Consider the following 23,974-nt stretch of genomic DNA (forward strand, 5'->3'; position numbering starts at 1 on the left):
ATCATTTTGGAAAAAGGACAGGGTTGATCTAGTACATTTTCTGGATCTTTTTAACTCTTTCTTGGAATGATATGCATTTCTCTCAATTGTCTCATTGAGAAGAACTGTTATCTGTGTCAACACAGTGTAGGCTACATGTGTACAGAAAACCCATGGTTGATTCTGCTCTCATGTCTCTCTGGTAGTGGCTGGCAGCTGGCTGTCACTGGGAGGTTTACAGTCGTGTTTGGCAGGCTTCTCCTCTGGCAGCTGGGCACAATGGTTTGGCTGGCATGTGTCTGAATCAGGGAATGCTGCATTCTCCCACAGCCAGTGTCATTCTAATTTACAGTATGTGCCCTGGGGATCCATCATCTTCCCAATAAAAGCCATTTAACAGATGATTCCAGCTGTCTTTGATTGCATTGAAGTAGAGGCCCAGTCAGGGGACAAAATCACTGGCTCCTTGTTTTGAGTTAAAGGAATTCTCCGGGTTCAATACAAGTTAAGATCTATTGACAGCATCTCTGATATGCTGTACTGCTGAATAACACAGAATATTATGAGACTCCGAATGTATTGCACTTTGAATGGAGAAACACATTAGGCAATGTTTTAAAGTGGAAATGTGAAGCTTGTTTCTCTGCATTCATAAAGTGTTATGTGCCAATTGCCAAATGTGTATTATAAGTGGTAACTACTTTTCTAGGTAAATGAACTTGTTATGTGTTACTGATGTAATATCTGTGGCACACAGCTGATAGACTGATGATAGACTTTATTTATTTCTAAATAACACCGTGTCTACACCGGATGCGACACAAAAAATGACTTAATCGTTGCATTATTATGCATTATGCACGCCGGACCAGTAGTTGGTGATGTAAATTTGTAAAGAAACACGTACTACATATGTGCATGATGTAACCACTTTACACTTTATACAAAATATATCAACATTATAGTCTTGATGTTCTCATCGTGGACCTATATAAAAAGAATGTACACATTGAAATGTCAGTCATTTCAATATTTTATATTATAAACAGAACTGCAATTATACTTCATGCTGATTCATGTTCATAATTTCTTCTGCAGAACACAAAAGAAGATATTTTGAAAAATGTTGGCAATAGAAAACCGTCGGTCCCCATTGACTTGCATTGGTCTTGTGTCCATACAGTAGAAGTCAATGGGGACCAGCGGTTTTTGGTAACTGACATTTTTCAAAATATCTTCTTTTGTGTTTTGCAGCAGAAAGAAAAGCACACAGGTTTAAAATGACAACAGGGTGAGTAAATTATTTTGAAGGCGAACTATTCCTTTAACTCTAATAAAGCCTTTTTTTTCAAACTATGAACAAGCTGAATTTGTTCATGTTTATTTGTGAAACAGAGCCCTGGGTCGACTCCTGAAGCAAAACCACTATGTTCAAAAACACAGAGGATTCGTTTGCTTTGTCTGTCTCTGCAGAATAATGGGATCATGTTGCATTTTAAATAAGCACTGTCACATTGCTTACAGCAGAAACAGTCACATCAAAGGTCAGGAAGGGCACTTTTAATCTATAGGCTAATTGTTTGACTCAGTTCAGTCCTGTTTGTGCAGCTGTTCCCGGAACGACAGACAAGAGAGAGAGAGAAAGACAGTAAGAGTAAAGGGTAAAGAGGATATGAAGGTGCAAACAGAATGTGTGACCTCTGACCTCGGAGATCAAATGACATGCTCAGCACAGGGGTGAAGAGTTGATAACCTCCTATGATTGGTCCCCGCCGAGGCGTCAAGCCATTGAGATGCAGTGAGCTTTAAAAGACATCAGCACCTTTTCATCACATCCTCTTTACATTGAGATTCACAAGAAAAGAAGATCCTTGCCATTCAATAGATGTGCTAATTTTTGTATACATTTCATTAAGTTTAAGGAACAACCTTGCATAACTTTACATTAACATTTAACTTATTTGATAGAAAGCAACTAAACTAAAATTAAGTGGATCACCACAAAGTCTGTTTATACAGCTGTTATTGATATATGAAGAGGCATAAATCAGCTTGAAAGCATACATGCAGTGAATGTGTTAAAGCGTTATCCTTTAAAGATGGCGTTTACTGTGGCAGATGTGAATGCTGTAATATTCCTCTGTAAAATACATTATATTTCAGGCATTTAGGTGCCCATTTTTTATTATCTGTCTACAATCAATTACTGTAATTATATCAACAAATCGCAACAGATGAAGCACAAAATCTTGATGCGTGTGAATGTCCTAAAGATGTGGTACATCAATACATGATGAACTAAATAACAGATCATGTGACATATAAAACTGATCATTTGACTAATAACATAAACAAGAAAAGATAACCTTTAGAAATGTCATCATACCTTATCATTAATGTCATTACACCATAACATAAAATCATGTATGCATTTTATAACATACAGATACTGTATGTATGTAATACTGTAACATTGTTTCACTTTAAAAGTATTTATTAGTAGTTATACGTTAGTAAGTTACTAACACTTTTTATACAATTAACAAAAACACCTATTTCTAAATATGTAAAAATAAATCATGAACTTTTGACTAACATTATAAGCGGACCTCAGCCAAGGAAAAAATAAAATGATATAAAATTACAATATTATATCACCCCTATAAAGGAAAGATGATTTTTTTAAGACTAAAGGCTAACAAACAGTTCTAAAAACTCAAACATATCTCTTCACACACATATTGAGTGATAAATGACATAAAGTGCAGTTAGGGCAGTGGTCAGCTGGTGGCAGTATATCATGAGAGGAGAAACATGAGAGGACACAGTGGCCGCTATCATCTCTCTTAAAACAGCTCTGACACAACACAGGTGGTATAAGTCAGGGCTCAATTGAACAAATGTGTGTGCGTGGGTGCGTTCGCCCCTACAGGGTGAGGACTGAATTCCCAAACTAAATAAATGTTTTATTTTTTAATGTAAAAATCCAGAAAGTTTTCTGTGATGGTTAGGTTTAGTGGTTGGATTATGGGATACAATATACAGTTTGTACAGTATAAAAATCACAATGTCTGTGGAAAGTCCCCATAAAACATGGAAGCCCAACATTGTGTGTGTTAGCCAAAAGGGGACAGCAGATCACATTACACTATCTTCAGAGGCTCTCAAGGGTTAAGAGCTGTCAGACACTGTAGTCATTAAGTTCTACAGAAGAACACAATAAATCAGACAGAGGAGAGACCTCCACAGCTGCCACTTTCACACACTCAACCCTCATATGTGTGTTCGTGCGTTCATGTTTGTGCGTGCGCGTGTGTGCGTGTGTGCGTGTGCTAAAACATCCTAAAGATCATTAAAAATGTCAATCAAAAAATGTGACTCATGTTGGTAAATCAAGGCGGTGTCAGTATAAAAAAAGCAAAATTTTAAATATCGGAAGACAAATGGAAAGGATGCTTTATTCATTATTTATTAGGAAATGATTGCCCATTAAGAGATAATGTACAGGCAGCCAGGCATTATCACAAAACAAACCCCAATAGGGTGATCTGGACTCTTACATAAAACTCAAAGTCTTGTATCACCCTGAAGATGTTTACTTTGTGATAATGACCGACTGATTGCACATTATTTCAATTTTGACTTTGGTACTTAATAAATAAATAAATGTTGATGAAAGATTGGTTGATTAAATGTTTAGACTATAGACAACATTAGTGTGAATTGTATAAAAAGCAATGCTGTGGTGTGAATGGTTTTTAGAACTTCGGGGATGGTGAGTGAAGGGATGAGGAGAGGCTGGAGCCTGTTGGATCCATCAGAAAGTCTCAGTTGACCAATCAAAATTAATAATTTTAGAGGATGTTGTAATAATAGTGGATAAAATACAAAATCATCTCTGTTCTGACAAAATGTCTGATTGAGTGGCTATGAGATGCTTAATACACACTGTGCAGTATTTACTGTATACTGTCTACTATTAAAAACACTGTGCAAGAACAACATGCTCTTATGTGCCAAAAAATAAAGAGAAATTAATTGTTAAAATCACTGGAAACAGAAGGCCAAATCAGACGCATTGCATTATGTTATACTGTAATTAATTTAATGTTCTCTGCACATTTTGACAAACAGTCAAAACAAAAGCTTACACCACTTTTCTTGATAAATGTTTATTAAAGGGGTCATATCATAGACTTTTTATCATATTTTCTTTTTGTGGCAAAAACCTCTAATTATTTTTTAGCAATATCCCCACACTTGACCTTGAATGAATTCCTCATGATATGACCCTTCTACAAGATGAATGAGCAAAAACGATACTGTATGAATCGCTATTGATACAGAAAGTCTACAAATGTGCTCAAGCGAATCAGCAGAAACTCAATGTGAGACTGTGATCATTTGTGAGTGTTATTTTGCAGAAGACAAGTGCTTTGGACGGCTTTAGTGATTTTGGCAGGCAATGTTTTGGGTTTGGCAACAGCTCACCATTTTACACTTCACACTGAGCAGTAGTTTTATGGAAACACAGAAGTCTCCACTTCACCACTCCAAACCCAACACACCACTGGGAAATCACTGGCTCATTCTGAGTTTTGTGTGTGAGGTTGAGGCTGAACTTTCTCATCCAACTCTCTCACTCATTACAGGCCACCTGTGTGTCTCAGTTGGCAGTTACCCCATCTGCCAACCCGCTAATATACTCAGAGAAAGAAGTATTAGAGACGGAAGGGAGAGAATATAATACTGACAGATCATTTATCACAGACAGAGAGGAGTGACAGAACCAGTGTCTGGCCAATATCTGACCCCTGGAGCTGATTTTTAGGGGTGTTTTACTGTCATGTTTTATTTGCTACTTTTGTTATTTTATATGATTTCATAGTATATAAAACTGTTACACTCTAAAAAGAATCTAGTGGCTTAGTAAATATCACAAAAATAAACAGTCATATTAACTTCATAAAATCTTCTAAAATCATTTCAGTGATTTTTTAGTGGGACAAATAAAAATAGATTGGTAATTTCTCCAAAACGTACATATTGTCACGGGCTGTAGCGTATTGAGGCGCATGACAAGGAGTATATTCCACAAGAAGTATTTAATGAATCCACAAAGTATACTAAAGAAAACACGGGAACACAACCACACGTAACACAAGTTAAACCGGACAATGAACACAGGAATTAAATACAATGGAGAACAGAAACAGGTGTGGCGCAATTAACTAATAATGAACACAGAAAACAAAACAAAACTGAAGATGGTGGTAGAGACCAGCCAGGGTGACGGCCCATGGGGGTGTTGATGGAGGTAGAGCCATGGTGGAGGTGGGATGGCCGGCGACACCAGGGGTCAAAGTGACAGAGATGATGCCGATGGAAGAGGAGACAAGGGTGGAGCCGCACATGGAGAGCGAGGGTGACACAGAGGATCCAGAGGGCCAAGGCGAAGCCGGCGGCTCAGGCGACCGAGGCAGAGGCGGGGATCCGGAATACCAGCCAGGGTGACGGCCCATGGGGGTGTTGATAGAGGTAGAGCCATGGTGGAGGTGGGATGGCCGGCGACACCAGGGGTCAAAGTGACAGAGATGATGCCGATGGAAGAGGAGCCCAGGGTGGAGCCGTGCAGACGGAGAGCGAGGGTGACACAGAGGATCCGGAGGGCCAAGGCGAAGCCGGCGGCTCAGGCGACCGAGGCAGAGGCGGGGATCCGGAATACTGCGGTGGAGCCAGAGCGAACGAGGATGAAGGTGGAGCCGGAGTGAAGGAGGAGCCTGACAGAGCCAAAAGAGCGGAGTGACGGAGCGTAGCCGGAGGATTGGATCCCCGAGGCGGCGGATGGTTGACGACTGACCAAGGCGGAGCCGGAGGGACGAGGGAGCCTGGTGGAGCTGGTGGGATGATGGGCCACGGTGGAGATGAGGGAGACAGGAGCCAAGATGTAGCCGCTGGGTCGGAGGGCCGAGGGGGAGTCCGGGTCTCGGAGGCTGGAGGCGGAGATATTGATTACTCAACCCCCGAGGTAGCTGGTGGCTGGCAATCCCGAAGTTCATCCGACCCAAAGGCGCTGGCATGCAGAGGGTGAGCTAAGGGGTCTCCGGATTCCTCTTCATTCACCAGTCAGAGTCCAATAACAGCTCACCCTTTGCGATGGGAGTGTTGGTGGGGCTTCCCTCTAGCCCGTCAAACTCCATGTGTACTCCCACGGCAGCGGTGTGTGTTTAGGCTCAGGCTCCGGGGCGATGACAGGCTCAGTCATGGGCTCGCGTGCTGCCGCTTGTGTCGCGGCGGGGAACAGGCTCTCCGTCTGCGCGCCATATAGCAGGGTGATGGTTGCTGGCTGGTCTCTGGTGGAAGAAAATGAGTCCATTATTCTCCAGCACCCACTCCACAAAAGCGGTGAATTAATCCCGGGGACCGTTCACTGGTAGGAGTGCCTTACACCGCTCGCTCAGGCCATGGTGGTAATAAAAACAGAACGAGTGGTCAGGGAAGTTCGTGAGGCACACCAGATCTAAAAAGCCCCGGTGTGGTCCTCCAGCGAACGATCTTTCTGCTCCAGGCGGATGAGCTGGACCGCAGGGAAAGCCATCAGGGAACAGGGAAAGAACAACAAAAACAAAAAAAATAAAAAGGAAAATACTAGTGATGTTACATTCTGTGCCGAGGTTTCGGAGCGTGTGTCGAGAAATCCCAGAAGCTTTCAGTGAAGCGCGTATCGAGGGTTGTATCGCTTTAGACCAATGATGACGTCTGAAGCCTCGCCTGAGTGGTTCAGTAAGCAGTTGGAATATTGCCGCGACATTTTGACAGCCATACAAACCAAGTTACACAAGCACATTCACTGCCCTCTGCCCAGTTAAGCCCAGACACTTCCAGTTTTAGAATAATAATATTGCTCCTTCTGCCTATTATGACCAAATAATTTATTTACACACATTTGATAGCCCCATTCAATTCAAGCCAATACATTTATTACACAATTATGTTATACAATCATTATATACCACCAGAAAATACACATTATATTCATATAAATAGATTAGTCTATCTAGTCTAAAAGACTAGACTTTTCTTCACCGTTATTTCTAAGCCTTCTGGCGCAAATCTGTAATGTATCTGCTTGTTTTACACTCTTTGGCCACCAGATGGTATTGTGAGCAAATGAAGGCTCGAGAAATGAACCCTTTTGTGAACCACTTGGCTTAAAAGCTTCAATGCTTCATGGGGCTTCATCTCGCCACCACTAGAAAACACCGCTTTAAACCTTTTTCGGTCCGGTTTTCTGTCACGGGATGTAGCATATTGAGGTGCACTACAATGAATATATTCTACAAGTATTTAATGAATCCACAAAGTATACTAAAGAAACCATGGGACCACAACCACACGTAACACAAGTTAAACTGGACAATGAACACAGGCAAACACAGGGCTTAAATACAATGGAGAACATAATCAGGGAGAACAGAAACAGGTGTGGGGCAATAACTAATAATGAACACAGAAGTCAAAACCAAACTAAAGATAACTGTGACACATATATTGTTTAAGTTTATTCAATGAAAAGAATAAGTATTTAAGTAACAAATCATATTTTAAGATACACCTAATATTTTTTGGTGAATTCTAATAGAAATATTTGATTTAATTTCATCAATTTAAATGGTATACTTCACTGATTTCACAGGTAAAGTATGTAATAAAAAAGGTTTTCTACACACACACACACACATACACATACTTGTATATACTGTATAGTTTACGTGGACTCTCCATAGACATGTTGATTTTTATACTGTACAAACTGTATATTCTATTCCCTAACCAGGGGCAGATTAAGGTGATCAGGGGCCCCTAGGCTGCTCTTTGGGTGAGGCTCCCCCCTTCCCCATTCAGATGCCTTTAACACCTGCAGTTTAGTTCGGAACAAGGCACGGCTTGCATGAAAAACAGCTAATGTAAAAGCTGTCACGCAAACTCAGGTACGCACTAGGGTACCGAACCCTGCGTATGTGCTTTAGCCGATTACAATGTATTTACTTCAATAAAACACATGTAAGAGATGATAGCTTTGTTAATTTACCTTAGATTTGAGCAAGAGTGAACCTGCATTTTTTTAAGCGTTGCAAGTGGAATCAGAGTGCCAAATGAATGGTAATATGATGTTTCCAGATTTAAAAATAGTACCGATGTTTGAAAGCAGCAGAAAGCTCTGTAAGCAAACATACAGCAAGACCAAGTGTTGTTTACTCAGCGCTGCACATAATAGCATCAAGTGAATAAAAAGCACAATATATTGACCCGTGTTCTGTTTACTAGCATGTGTCATGCACGTTTGTGATGTCGTAAGATGAATGCAAACGCACCAGGGTTCTACAGAATCGCTGGGAGGGGCGTCGGGAACAATCGCACTCGGATACACATACTGATATTGATACACACATGACTGACATGATTTCACCAGCAGCTGATTATACAGATGTGTCCCATGTCACATCTATCCAATCACCGGCTTATTTTTTATTTATTTCTAATGGGCCAATGAGGGTCTATTTTTTGTTTGCGCTGAAGTAAATTTAAAATAAAAAAGATCTGCCAATCAGAGGCCCCTAAACAGGTGGGGAACCTAGGATGCAGCCTATAGGCAAGCCTATGCGTTAATCTGTGCCTGTCCCTAACCCTAAACCGAACCATCACAGAAAACGTTTTCCATGTTTTTTAAGCGATTTAGTTTATGAGGACACAGGAAGTGTCCCCGTTAACAATGTTTGCGTTGTTATAATCATGTATACAAGCACACACACATATGCATTTCCTACATATAGTGCATATTGGTACATTCTAAAAAGTTGCTCATGTGTGAACAAATGAGCAAAGTTTATTGAGACAAGTTTCAGGAGAATGGCTAAAAATATATTACTAGAGGAGAAAATCATCAAATATTAATATAGTCAATTTTTGCTTTATTTCCCAAACGTTTTGTTTTTATATTTTTTCTTTGATTTTTGATTTTGTATATTTTTTGTTTCACAGTGCTTTCCATTTTGGCAAATTATTCTGTCCAGTAAATAAATACCGTAAAAAAGTTTAGTGTTTAGTGTCCATTTTGTACCATACACCTCATGTTCTGAAACACAAGGGGGCCTTAAAAGTAAATATTCTGTACAAATATGACCTCTGGACACCGCTTTTGGCCACTATATAAAATGGCAACAAATGAAAAAAAACTAGAGGTATTTATTTTTTGCTCCCACATTTGAAATTATTTCTGGACAGAACAAACACTAGCAGGGGAAGAGTAGGGCTCAAAACAAGATAAAAGCTCAGGAGAGAGATGCAGAGAAGAGGCGAAACAAGAGGAAGCATTGGAGAAACAACTTACAATGAAGCATTGAATAGAAGTAAGTGGTGTCATTGAGCAGATGTGGTGGGTGTATCAGGGCTGCAGGGCTCAGTCACTCTGATTTAGGATATGGAATTCATATATGGATGGAGGGAATAATAACTTGGATGAATTCCTGAGCTCCTTCATTGTGATTAGGTCTCAGACTGCATCTTAAAAGGCCCTTGTGTGGTGACATTTAGCTGATGTTACCATGACAACGATGACATCATCAGCCACCTCAGACATATTTGTAAATCGATCATATAATTCTGCTCTTTTTGACACTATGTTTTTCTTCAAAAGTAAAGGCTCAAACAGACAGTCGGTAGGTTTCTCTTACACCTCCTCTTCAGTTTTAAAATGACAGAACTGGGGGTTTAGACTCCTAAATGACTGTATCCTTTAGTACAGTATAGGTTGGGTGGATCTTCAAAAGTATACATAAAAATATCATTTCTCAGTGGTTTTATGTCCATACAATGATGTTTGGTTAGCAACATCTTCAAATATATATTTTTGCTTTCTTCAGAAGAAAATCATACAGGTCTGGAATGACATGGGTGTGTAAATGGTGAGTTTTTATTGTTGTTGTTGTTTGGGGTGAACTAATCAGCATGCTCTTTACATTTCTTTTCTAAAGCCCTGTGGCGTTGCTAGGCCCTTTTTAGGTGGGCTTTGGACACCCTACAGTTGTAGCTTAGCCCCCCTAAAAATTGTGAGTAATTATGTCATTTGTAGAGGAATTCGAGATCGCTTTAATAGTCCTCTTTAAAACTCTTATTATGAAAACGGCCGCAGGCTGCGTTATATAGCGCATTATTCAGTTCACAGTGGCACAGAGTGGAGTGAACTTCACAAACAGAGGATAAATGTGTGCATTAACATGACATCTGCATCTTTTCCATTCTTTTGTATAAATGCAGCTTACATAATATGATGCTGGAGCGACACCTCGTCACACTGTTAGCTAACTTAACGTTAGTTGTTTACATTCAGCAAAATGAAAGCACTTCACACCAATGGCGGCATACTTTAGAAAACGATCACGATGATATTGTAGCCAACAGAAATGTGTCATTCATAAATGAAGGCTGTTTTAGTAGTAAAACGGTAGTTTTGAGAGCCCCGGAAATACGACAGACAGCCTGGTGCGGCTGTTATTCCTATGGAAGTATTTCAATAACATTAGTCTTTGAAGCAAAAAAGCATGTTGAATTACCACTAATCAAAAATAAAGCTGTTGCATTACCAGTACTTGCATTTTTAGAGTCTGCAATTCAATATGGTTGTATATTTAAGCTGTGAATATTTCAAATTGAAACATTTCACGCACAATTTCACCGTTAAAAAGTTCAATAATCAAAATTCGCCTTTTAAATTTCACTTGAAAAATTCAACTTGTTATAAAATACAACCTTTAATTTTCGACAGACAATTTTCAGTCCATATTATTTCGGTTTAAAAATTCGCTTCCACAAATTCAGTGGTTCAAATTCGACTTGAAATTCAAAGTTTCACATCCGGGAATCCCAGGAGAAGCAATAGAGCGCCGATTCCGCCAATGCATGATCTCTACCTGCTGCCTGACCGCTTCACCAGCAGGTAGTGCAAGTCGCTTCTGACGAAGACCAAAGCAAGAAATGCAGATACTTTTTATATGTTTGCAGCACAGTCCACTCATCTGCTCGATTAAGTGAATTTATTTGATCTCATAGATCTCTTATGCATCATCAAGAAAAAAATAATTGTTTCTTGTACTGGCAGCTTAGCTCACCACTATCAGCCCTGGAACGGACATGGAGCACGGGGACAATTCCAGGTGGCCTGGAATCAGTGGACTATTCATACATTTATAATATTAATTTAATTATTTAAATATCCTACCCGATCTACTAGTACTGCCTATCTATAGTAAGAGTTTATGTTTGTATTTGGCTTGCTATTTCTACGCATTCATTACTTTTTACGTGCATATGATTACCCCTTGGTATGGTGTGGGTTAAGTCGGTATGTACATAAAAAGTGCACGCAAAACACATGCGTATCATATGCACGCAAAATATAATTTCTGTAGCTCGCCAAATGCAAACATAAAATCGTGCTTTTGATCTTAAGTCATCAAATAATGGTTTGAGTTTCGAGGATGAGAAAATTGTATGTTACAGTCAATTACTGACTCATACTGTGTTTGAATAAAATAAGCTAATTGCATGAAGCTATTTGAATGACACATGCAATGGTATCTGATTAAATGTGCCAGAAAACAAGACAACACGTTTTTAAATCATTACATTAGTTACAAAACACCATCACAATAAACTTAACATTTAAATTCAAATAAAACATTTTATTTCGGTTTAAAACTAAATAGGAAAAATAGCAATAATTATACATTTTAAACAGACAATAGTAGTAGGCTAACTGAAATAGTAATGAAAACAGATGTAAGAACAAGCCATGAACAATTTTTCATCAGAACGTAAAATAATCTACAATATAAATAACAGTCTTTTCTTAAAAACGTAATTGTAAAATATTTAGTAAATGTAGGATATAAATGTAACTTAAACAAAGGAATAACTACACCACTTAAAAGAGAAATATCAATGGAAATAATTATGCCTATACTTTTCATCTGAAATCTGAGAACGCAAACAAAATAAAGCCAATTATAACCTATTGTATGAACGAATGAATAAAAAAACAAACTGAAATACTGCAACAATAAAGACACCTATACCTATTAGTTCTGGTATTATGTGAGAAATACGGCGGGACATGCTAAAATTCTCATTGTGTCATTTTGTGCTTTTTGCATTCATATTTAGGGCTCTTCCGCATTTCTGTAGCCTACGGTTATTAAAAAGGTGTAGGCTATACTAATCATCTGGTCTGAAGATTAAGCAACATTAAGCGTTTTAGCACGGTACACCGGCCGTGATGGCGTGGTCCGTGGACGCTAAAGGGACAGAGTAGGCTAAAGGCACTTAGCAAATCTTGCAAGCTTATAACGTTTTTGTTCCACCATGCCACCATACATGTTGTGGATATTCAGCTAAATGTTTAGCGTAAGTTTAAAGAGGGTAAATTTGATCATTTAACTGAACTGTACACATACATTTTAGACACGTACATTACGTGTTTCTCCAACGTGGTTTCAGTGTATTTCTGTCATTTAAAATGCATAAATTTAACAATATGTTGACTTATTATGTGAGCATATAGATTAAAAATTATTATACCAAATCGTAATTTCGTTTTGATATGTTATAGTATTGGGTAAGCTAATTAAAAAGAAAGGCTATAGCCTAATATAAAAGTATACGAAATACAATGCGCCAAACAGCAACATCTACAGATAGTTGTGTATATTGCCATGGAGCACTCATATTGTTTTCTGACCAGTAATTAAATATATTTTTCACTGCTCGGCCATGCAAACTGACTTGCGTTGAGGTGTATGTTAGAGAGGTCCTCATGTGTCCCAGCGGCTTCGGGTCTAAAACGTTGACAAAATATGCCTTGGGCACAGGTCGTGTCCGATATGGCATCGGGTCTCTGGTAATTTATAATGAATGTGCTTTTACCAATCGCCCCGAAAGACACAAATTAATTACATTTTATGGTTAGGTAAACAACAAATATGTGTTACGCCAAACTTTACAAGACATAATTAGGTTAATATACCGTGAGTGATTGACATTTTAGCATTTAATGAACAGACAGCAACTCAAGCAATTAGCGTGTAGTCATACTCGCATGTTCGTGTGTGGCACATTATTGGGAAACGCACACAGCATGCAACAAAAGTTTTTATCTTTGCGCGTATAGATCCATAACGCCGTGAGGTATCTTGCTTGGCTGCAGGCTGCACAAGACGTTTCGGGTCTAGTCGGGTTCTAAAGAAAGTGCTGACTATTTTTATCTGGTCTATTTTATCTGGCCTGCTCAAGAAGTTCGCTTGGCTAAAATATCAGTTTTTCTGTCTCGTATTAACAAACGAACGTTTCCACAATTCCACAACATCCAGCATTTTCTGAGAGTCTCAAATTAAAACAAGATCATGCGAGGAAAATAAAAAGAATGTTTATTGAGATTGCAGCTACGTCATATAAACAGAAGCACATGGGAGAGTACGCGTTAAAATCAGAGCATTTGTCAATAAGCTCCTAGTTGAGATCTCAGTTATTTGACCGCTTCAAACACAATACATGTCCTGTAAATGCTGATGATGCATAGTATTTATGTGAACACGATGTGCTGAAGTAAAAAATAACTTAATTCCTTCGAGCCAGAGCAGGAAACCTAAAATTTCTGATGTTGATGATGCATAAGAAGAGATCTATGAGATCAAATAAATTCACTTAATCGAGCAGATGAGTGGACTGTGCTGCAAACATATAAAAAGTATCTGCATTTCTTGCTTTGGTCTTCGTCAGAAGCGACTTGCACCACCTGCTGGTGAAGCGGTCAGGCAGCAGGTAGAGATCATGCATTGGCGGAATCGGCGCTCTATTGCTTCTCCTGGGATTCCCGGATGTGAAACTTTGAATTTCAAGTCGAATTTGAACCACTGAATTTGTGGAAGCGAATTTTTAAACCCAAATAATATGGACTGAAAATTGTCTGTCGAAAATTAAAGGTTGTATTTTATAACAAGTTGAATTTTTTAAGTGAAATTTAAAAGGCGAATTTTGATTATTGAACTTTTTAACGGTGAAATTGTGCGTGAAATGTTTCAATTTGAAATATTCACAGCTTAAATATACAACCATATTGAATTGCAGACTCTAAAAATGCAAGGACTGGTAATGCAACAGCTTTATTTTTGATTAGTGGTAATTCAACATGCTTTTTTGCTTCAAAGACTAATGCCATTGAAATACTTCCATATTATTCGTTGTTCTGAGTTTTGATGAAACAAAAGTGTACCTGGAAGCTCTTTGACGTTTTTCAGACGCTTTGGTATTTTTATTATTAGTTTAAAACATTATTGTGGATGTGATAGATGAACACGCAGTCATGCACAAATAATGCTTAAAATAAGTATTATTTCAAAAGGAATTGTTTAATATACATATTAATTTACAGCGTCTTAAATTTGTTGTATTATTTACTGATCGTTATGATTTTTTCAATTTAATGTGCCTGTCCCACACTTTTGAGTCCTTACCGCAACAATGAAAAATGGCTTTTATTATGAAATTTTATCAAAGACAAACAAGTCTAGTTTCTATAATAAAGAAATTAGAACATGAGCACATTGCTGAGATTAGACCACCTCACTACCTCACTCACAAGATCCCCAAAATAAAAGGTAAATATCATCTTATCTGTGTCAGCATTTATTGTGTGTCCTTACCATACAGCTTAGTAATTCTGTAGTTTGAACTACATTTTAAAAATGAATGTATGTTTAACTCGTTTATATTAAGATGCTAATAAGAGTCTAAACTAATGTAGTAGACCTTGCTAGCTGCCAGTTAGCTGCAATATTAGCAAAAATGTCATTTCTGCAACATGTCTTTTACCGCAGCACATTTTCAATATACAGTAAGTATATTCAATTACAAATATTAAAATCTTAATGACTCCATGCAATTTTGTTGACCGTTTTATATGGATAGTTTTAACAGAAACTGCTATTACAGCAGATAAACGTAAATAATATGACACGTCGACGCATTTCAAGCACGTGTCGTTGCAGCCCTATAAGCAGTGTTGTAATGTAACGAAGTACAAATACTGTACTTAAGTAGAATTTTCACATATCTGTACTTTACTTCGTTATTTATATTTCTGACAACTTTCACTTTTACTCAACTACATTTACTAAATAAAATGTGTACTTTTACTCCGATACATTTCTCCTAACCATCTACGTTACTCGTTACTACAAATTAAAATCAGAAGAAATTTGAGTTGGTGACGTAATGCCTGTTTGTTGTCATGTCAACCGCCAAGCACCAAGAAGAAGTCCTGCTTGTCACATTATTGATGCCATCAAGGAAGCAACATGCTGCTGCAGGCTCTGCTGCTAACGTTACCACTCCGGTAGCAGATGACGAGCATCTCGACTTGACGAACTTGGTGAACTCCGTGGTGGTGACGAAGATAACGTTACACACCCGTGACCGTATTTACAAGAAATATTTTCGTACATTGGAGTGAAAAATTCTTCCTACCGGATTAAGTACCTAAGCGAGTTTCCATCACTCTGGTTTTATTCGCATTTTGAAGTTTCGCATCAGAAACGAGTGATGCCAAATTTCGATTAAAAACCCTTAATTCGCAAAAAAGTTTTTACGCTCGCTTGAGGTGGATTTTCATTTTTGCGAAAAAGGGTTAATGCGAATAATGGGAGATGAAAACGCATTTGCTGAATAAATTCCTCCAAAAAGTCACGTAACTGCACTATGAGACGGCCGGTGTAACCTGACTAACCAGAGTACTGATCTTGTGACACAGCATCAGAAATGTTGAGATGGTCATTCTTAAACGCCTGAGCAAAGTCGTCAAGTATTTCTGTAATTGCCTTTTAGAACTGTCACGGCTGTGTTTCCCGAACCGCAGGCATCCACAAAAGCACCGCATTTATTGAGTTTCCTAATCGTCTGCTTGCGCAAGTATTATTATATATGAAAACTATTATATTCAGTGGCTTCTCTTACTTTTCTTACTGATATTTAGTGCCAGTTTATTAGGAAGTGACGGTTGACTAGTTGGATGGAAACGGTGCTTATTTGCAAATGTTTTATGCGATATTACAATTTTGCGCATAAGCTAAATTCGCAACTTTGGATGGAAACCAGGTATTGCCTACCGAGAGTCACTGAAATATTGGCATTAAAAAACTCCCCGTCCAACCTGAAGAAGCACATAGAGGTAGGTTAAATTAATTTTCAATGAAGCCATAATGTCAACGTTATTTAACATGAATTAGTTATCATAAGCCTGTTCAGATATCTGGCTAACGTGATGGTCAGGCTAACGTGTGCTAGTTAACTTTTCTGATTAGCCAATGTGCAGATATTTAACAACACCAATGATTTTCCCTCCGAATTAATTCAACACAAAACTCTTGAAGACATGTCCATAATACTGAAATGGTTAATAACGGTTTCTGGTATAGCCTAAGTGGCGGCCGAATATTTCCTAGGTAAATTAGCGTTACACCGGCGGAGGGATTTTTTTTTAGACCACATTAGGCTAATTAATGGAAGGTTACAGAGGAGCGTTCAGGATTACTCACGTCTTCAAAAGCACCACGCATTTTGTTGAATTTGAGATTTGCTTTGATTTAATTACCTCAAAATTCTAACCGTTCACTTTTTTTAAAATACCTTTACTTTTACTTTTAATACTTAAGTACATTTTATATCAGACAATTACTTTTAATACTTAAGTACACTAAATGTCAGGTACTTTAAGACTTTTACTCAAGTAATATTTTAAAGGGTGACTTTAACTTCTACCAAAGTCATTTTCTGTTAAGATACTTGTACTTTTACTCAAGTATTGCTTTCAAGTACTTTATACAAGACTGCCTATAAGAAACCAGTGTATGTAAATGATCAAACAGAATTATCGTGTGAGTTGAGCCTTGGATGTTTCATTGCATTTTTCTGTAGCCAAAACAAAGGAAAAACAACAGAATGATTAGCTCCTTATATGAGCGCTAAAATGCTTACACAAATCATGGAACCTTTCTAACCATAAAGATACTTACTGTAATATCTAAGCTATGTAAAGTGTAGGGCTGCAACTAACGATTATTTTGGTAATCGATTAGTTTGTCGATTATTTTTCGATTAATCGGATAAAATGTAATTACATCTTTTGCTTATAATAAGTAAATCAGATATGGGAAAAGTACACACAACTGAACTAATTAGCCTTCTCCCAAAATGTTGTGAATGTCTCCATAATTAATACACCTGGTGAGTTGATTCAGGTGTGTCATATTAGAAGCAACTGACAATAGTCTCTCCCAAACGTGGGAGCGAGGGGAGGGTCGGCCAAGGAAATCATTTTTTTGTGCCATGAAAAGTGAGATATTTGTCATTCAAATGTAGTGAAGTACAGTAAAAAGTAAACAGAAAAAGTAATACTTAAGTACAAATACTCAAAAAGTGTACTTAAGTACAGTACTCAAGTAAATGTACTTGTTACCCACCTCTGAACTAAATAAACCACCAAATCAGGGTATTTAGCCTATTGTGTACTTTGCAAAGTGCAAACGCCACAAATTGGGTTTTACTAATATAATCTTTAATTTTGTCATTTAAAACACCTCTACCCTTTAAACTTTAAAACTGCGCAGCTTGAAGAGATGCATGCAAAACACGTCTGACTTTAAAACTGCGCACCTCGCGCTGCACGGAGAGACACGTGTGACTTTAAAACTGCGCACCTCGCGCTGCACTAAGAGACGCATCCACGCAGAGAAACGTCTGACTTTAAAACTGCGCAGCTCATGCTGCACGGAGAGACACATCTAAAACGGTAATTTTAAAAGGGAAGAAGATGCGCTTGATTTATAACTGCGCAGCTCGAAAGTGACGTCACAGACCAACTAATCGATAATGAAATTCGTTGACAACGAATTTCATTATCGATTATTATCGATTTTATCGATTAGTTGTTGCAGCCCTAGTAAAGTGTCTTGTGTCTGAACAGAGGCATCTGCATATGAGACACAAAATAAAGAGCAAATAACACAGATACTATAAACATGCACAACAATGCCAAGGATGTGCATTGAGTACAGAGAATCAGCAAGTAATATTTTATAAGTCTAGTGAGTGAAGTTATACGACCCATTTACCATGGTTTTACTACAGGAGCCATAGTTTAACCATGGTATATGTACTACAACTATGGTAATACAACAGGTAAATATATGTAGAATTTTATACAGTAAAAGTGTAATAACCATTTCGTTTTTGGCAGATTGATTACCAATTGTCTGTTGGCCTGTAGAATAAATGTAGCAGCCATTCATACTGCTTAAAAAACCACCGCATTTATTGACCTCTAAGTTCTTTAACTTGAGCAAACGTGTTAATATACATTTTAGTTAACAAACAGAAACAAAACACACGTTTAATTGTAAAAACAATCACCTAGACATACTTGAGATCTGCCTCCTCTGCTCTGCCATGACGATCGATCCGCACTGTTGTCTACTGTGACTCACACTGGCGACGTAACGAGGAAGGCATGCCCAGACCCATTATACACGCCCCAATCCGTTGACTCCGCCCCTATGGAGACAGATCATTCTCAATACGCCCCCACGTCAAACCAGTGCCACAAAGCCAAACGCACAGTAAAGTGAAGCGCAAAGGAAAAACCGAATTAAAGGGGCGGTGCAAATGAATTAGTAGGTACTGCAAAGGAAAATATGTGTTGCAAAATCATTGCTGCTAAAGGTTTTCTTTGGGAAAAAAACATTTTATCTCTCAGTACTTCATTTTTTTTTTTTTGCAAAACTTTCTTTTTGTTTGCAAAACGTTTTTTTTTAAGTTTTATTTCGCGATTCATTATTTTGGTTTGCAGTTATTTTTTTTGCTCAATTTTTATTTTTTATTTTGCAAAACTTATTTTTTGTTTGCAAACCTTTTTTGTTGCAAATATATGTGACCCTACTTTGACTCCATAGTTTTATATGTATTACAGACTCTGATGATTAAAATTAAAAATTTGGAGAGTCGAAAGTGCCCGTAGTTGCAGAAACACCCATATATACAGTATACTGTATGTCTCTCCTCATTGAAGGCTGAGCCTCTAATATTGAAAACCTAGTATCGCCCCTGCTAAAGCCCCATTTTTTAATCACACCCTGTGAAATGATTGTTGTGTTGATTGTTTGCAGGAGCTGTAGACAGACACACAGGGTGTTGGGGGGTTTGTGAGGATTAATGACTGGTCTCCTGTATTAAAGACCTGCTGACCTGCGCAGAGGTTTCCGTACTCCTGATTCAGGTAGAGATACTTCTGCATACACACGTGTAAACATACACACACATTCATGCACGCACTCCTGCACACACATGCAAAGATGCAGAAACAGATTTTTTTTTATTAATAATACTTTAAAATATATATTAAAATAGTCAAAAAGTAAATATAAATGGACAATTAATTGATTTTCAAAACTGCATTTAACGGTAATATAATTTCTCTCTCTCTCTCTCTCTCTCTCTCTCTCTCTCTCTCTTCGAATGTGTGTCACTCTTATCTGACACACAAGCAGTGCAGACCACTGTTTGTTTACACAGCACTCTGCTGTATTTACTCAGGTCTACAGGGCTGTAAATAGCACACACACACACACACACACACACACACACACACACACACGCTTTGGTTGACTATCCCCGTGGGGACAGTCCATAGGCGTAATGTTTTTATACTCTACAAACTGTATATTCTATCCCCTATCCCTAACCCTAAACCTAAAGCTAAAGATCATAGAACACTTTTTGCATTTTTAGATTTGTAAAAAATATTGTTCTGTACAATTTATTAGCTTTTTTGCCCCTGGGGACCTCAATTTTGGTCCCCAAGGTGACACGAGTCCCCATGTGTTGGTGTGTATTCAGGTTTAGGTCCCCACCGGGATATACAAACATGAACACACACACACACACACACACAGGCTTTGGTTGACTATCCCCGTGGGGACAGTCCATAGGCGTAATGTTTTTATACTGTACAAACTGTATATTCTATCCCCTATCCCTAACCCTATCCCTAAACCTAAAGATCATAGAACACTTTTTGCATTTTTAGATTTGTAAAAAATATTGTTCTGTACAATTTATTAGCTTTTTTGCCCCTGGGGACCTCAATTTTGGTCCCCACGGTGACACGAGTCCCCATGTGTTGGTGTGTATTCAGGTTTAGGTCCCCACCGGGATATACAAACATGAACACACACACACACACACACACACACACACACACAAGAGCTTCATGACTAGTTTTGCACAACATGTTATTTAATGCTTTTTAAATGGACAACTTAAGAGTGAATAATGTAGATAAAGCAGTCTGTAAGCGTTCAGAACAGATGGGATCTCCTTCAATACTGTTCTCAATTCTAAACAAAGGGTGATTACACTGAAGATGATAAAAATCACATAATTCCCACAGTTACATTTGTGTTATTCCGTAGTTTTAGTGTTATTTAAAAAGTTTGAAAAATGATTACTTCCCGGTGTCAGTTCTTTCAGCATCCTTCCTCACCCTTCTTCTTCTCCTATAAGTTGTTTCACCTATATAATCTTCAGTAGTAGTCCAGGATGTCCCACAGCGGACAGCACACCAAAACTGTTTACCATTTGTTTCAAAGATTATATGAGCACGCACACTCGTTTAAAACATTTAAAAAAGACAATAATATTGGCCGTCTGCCTTATAGTTTGGACAGTATAGTATCCACCCAGTGCATAAATTGCTGAAGTCATACTGAAGTCTCAGGCATACTATTCATGATGCATATGAATTTTCACCTAATATACAGAATGGAAGTAGGCGATTTTGGATTCAGCAATTCATTCTGCTCAGGAGCCCCACGGCTCCCCCCGGGGTGACTCTCAGCACTGAGACTGAGTCAGGACAGACCTCCAGACCCCCAATGAAAACAGGGGGTCTCTTATCAACAACCTGAAGTCTCAAGCAGCCTTGTGCAGCACCGAACAAAGGTTTCATTCAAGAACTGTTTATGACTTACCGACTGGAGTTCTTGGCAAACAGCCTTTAACCTGAGCAGAAACAAACTGTAAAGACATCATGTACTGCTGTTTACATGTAACAGACCTTTCTTCACTCCGCAGCTTTACAAAAACATTTCTTTAAAGCTTAAGACCAACTACATTTAAAGGGCGCTGACTTAAATGCAGAGACAGGATTTATTGGACAGTCTTTAAACTGTCTTCATTCAGACATAACACGTTTAAGTGGCAATAACAGGTGGAAACAGCACAGATGTCTGGGTTAACATTGTTGGAGTGAGTAGTTCACCCAGAGAAGAAAGAGAGAAGAAGGTTGTGGGCATTGATGAAACTCAATCTCAATGTCTAGAGTAAAAGATGACAATCCCCGACAATAGATTAGTCTTGCTTATGGCTATCTTACAAGAAAATATATATTTTTGTGTGAGACATAAATAAGTGTTTTTTATAATCATATTTTTTGCAATGTGAAATCAAAACTTCAAAAACAAAAATCCCATAGAATTACATTGACAACATGTTCAAATTGGCCAAGGCTCTTCAAACTCCATCAGTCAGTTGTCAGCTCCATCTATCTGTCTGTCACTCTGCCCATTTGTCATCCTCTCTGTCACAATCCATCTATCACTCGATTTATCACACCCGATACAGTATATATCTAACTGTTTCAATTTATCAAACCTTTTCACTATTTGTCCTAGAAAACCTTTACATCAAGTCTTCCCATTCTTCTTCTGAAATCAATCTTTAACAGTAACTCTGTCAAGCAACAACCTCCACACCCGGCACAGACTATCCTGATATATGGCACTTTATCTTTTCTAATGGATCAGATGTATATACATAGACTTACGTGAAAGAATGTTCACATGGGCCATGACTCTTTAAACTCCTATCTGCTATCAACTCCCTGATGTAATATTCTCTGGCCCCCTCACTGCGTATTGTGGTGATGAGATTTATAGCAGATTATCATCACTAGATTGCTGGTTGTCTGAGTGGTGCCTGCAGAATGATATAGTTTTTATAAATAACTGGAAGAGTTTTGAGGGCAGACCTGATGTCAGGAAACGTGGTGAGACACAAGGACAGAGGACCCAGGTGCAGACAGTTTAATAAATAATAAAGACAAAACCAAAAAAACACGAGGGAGTAACATAACAAAACAAAGGAATCTAATAACATGACAAGACAGGACTACGACTAACTAAAATTACACAAGAACTAAAGTTAACACTTGACAAAATTTACAAAATGACTGCACTAGACTAAACTTGACAAGCCACAGGAACTTACACCACACAAATCAAAATGAACCAGCACAGGACAGAAAACACAAGGGCATTATAAAGGGATCAAATCAAGAGGGGACAGGTGAAGGACATGAAACAATAAATGAGCAATAATGAGGAGACGAGAGGGAACAGAGACGAGACCGGAGAGAGTATGGCAAGCCATAAGGGCCAAAATTACCCCTCTCCACATGAAACATGGGGTTCTGTCATGATCCTGCCACTAGACCACGAGAAACATGACATGATGTGGCAGAATCATGATACCTGACCTGTTGAAACGAGATGGTCTCCATCCCTTCTGGGCTGGGGCTTCCCTCCTGTCTAGAAATATGGCACAACGTCTTAATAATGCTAAAGCTTGACTCACAGGGGCCCAGGTCAGGGAGCAGACAGAATGGCTTAACCAACTGTCTGCTTGCAATCTCACGTAGCAGAATACACAAAATGTACAACATGTAATAATCCCTTCTCCCAAACATCATAAAATAGAGACTGTGTCTGTCCCCCAGATTAGCAAACATAAAATAATGCGTAAACCTCTTGAAAGTAATTTAATAAACGTTAAGCAAATTAGACATTAACTGTCATGGCTCTGCTTCATTTAGTCATGTTTTTCTTGGTCCTGTAGCAGAGTCATGACAAAGCCTTTGGTTATGTGTGGCAATTATGTGTAACATATTGTTGTCCTTTTGACAATAATATACGTTCTCTCCAGTGTCTCGTCTCTGTTCCCGCCATCTCGTTTCCTTGTTATCCTTCCCTGAGTGTTTTATTACCCACACCTGCCCCGTGTCGTTTTCCTTTGTCTGTCTCCCCTATAAATACCCTCTTGTTTCTTTGTCTTGTGTTCGTGGATTACGTTTGCATGTGTGTTTGTACGTGCACCCTGTACTCGTGTGCCTACGTCCTGTCTCTGTGCTAACCTGCGGTCCTGTTGGATTTTGTGAGTGTTTCGTGTTCTCCTAGCTTCCCCTGTCGTGTGATTTATTCCTTGCCTTGTTTTGGATTTTGTTTAGTTTTTGCCCTCTCATGGGAAGTGTTTTGTTTTGAGTTCTGGTTTTGTTCCCGTTTATGTAGTTCCGGTTTTGTTTTGCACCCCATCGTGGGTTTTTGTTTGGTTATTAAAGTATTGTTTTGTTACCTTATCGTTTACCCCCTCGTGGGTGTTTTGTTTCTGTCCCTTTGTGTGTACAATAAAGTCTTGTTTTGTTAACCCCTTACTGCCTGCCTGCGCTTGGGTTCTCGTTCACCACCAACCGTGACATTAACAAAATACAGATAATCAACTGTTACGACTCGGATTGCTAAATATTAGATCTCTCTCTAATAAAGCACTTTTTGTTAACATAGCATGATATGATAACAGATCATAAAATAGACATGCTCTATTTGACAGAAACATGGCTAAAACCAGATGATTATATTACTTTAAATGAATCTGTCCCCCAAGATTATTATTATAAACATGAGCCTCGTCTAAAAGTCAGAGGGGAAGGTGTCGCAGCACTTTACAATAACTCTTTTAGCATTTCCCAGAAGTCTAACTCTAAATACAATTCTTTTGA

The 23,974-nt window shown here is 38.4% G+C and overlaps 1 protein-coding gene across 1 annotated transcript; it reads right to left on the bottom strand.

Annotated features, from left to right (window-relative positions):
• Positions 1–4,987: 4,987 nt before the first annotated feature.
• Positions 4,988–18,543, bottom strand: LOC130561072 (uncharacterized). The gene is made up of 2 exons (XM_057345186.1): positions 18,509–18,543; positions 4,988–6,332 (listed from the first exon to the last, which is right to left on the bottom strand). The coding sequence occupies exon 2, from the start codon at positions 6,057–6,059 to the stop codon at positions 5,211–5,213; it is 849 nt and encodes a 282-aa protein (XP_057201169.1). The 5' UTR covers positions 6,060–6,332; positions 18,509–18,543; the 3' UTR covers positions 4,988–5,210.
• Positions 18,544–23,974: the final 5,431 nt, after the last annotated feature.

The sequence above is a fragment of the Triplophysa rosa genome, linkage group LG11 (assembly GCF_024868665.1).
Source record: "Triplophysa rosa linkage group LG11, Trosa_1v2, whole genome shotgun sequence".
NCBI lineage: Eukaryota > Metazoa > Chordata > Actinopteri > Cypriniformes > Nemacheilidae > Triplophysa > Triplophysa rosa.

What these genes read in the sequence shown, in the direction of transcription:
- LOC130561072 (XM_057345186.1), bottom strand. Translation starts at nt 6,059, where the DNA reads ATGCCAGCGCCTTTGGGTCGGATGAACTTCGGGATTGCCAGCCACCAG.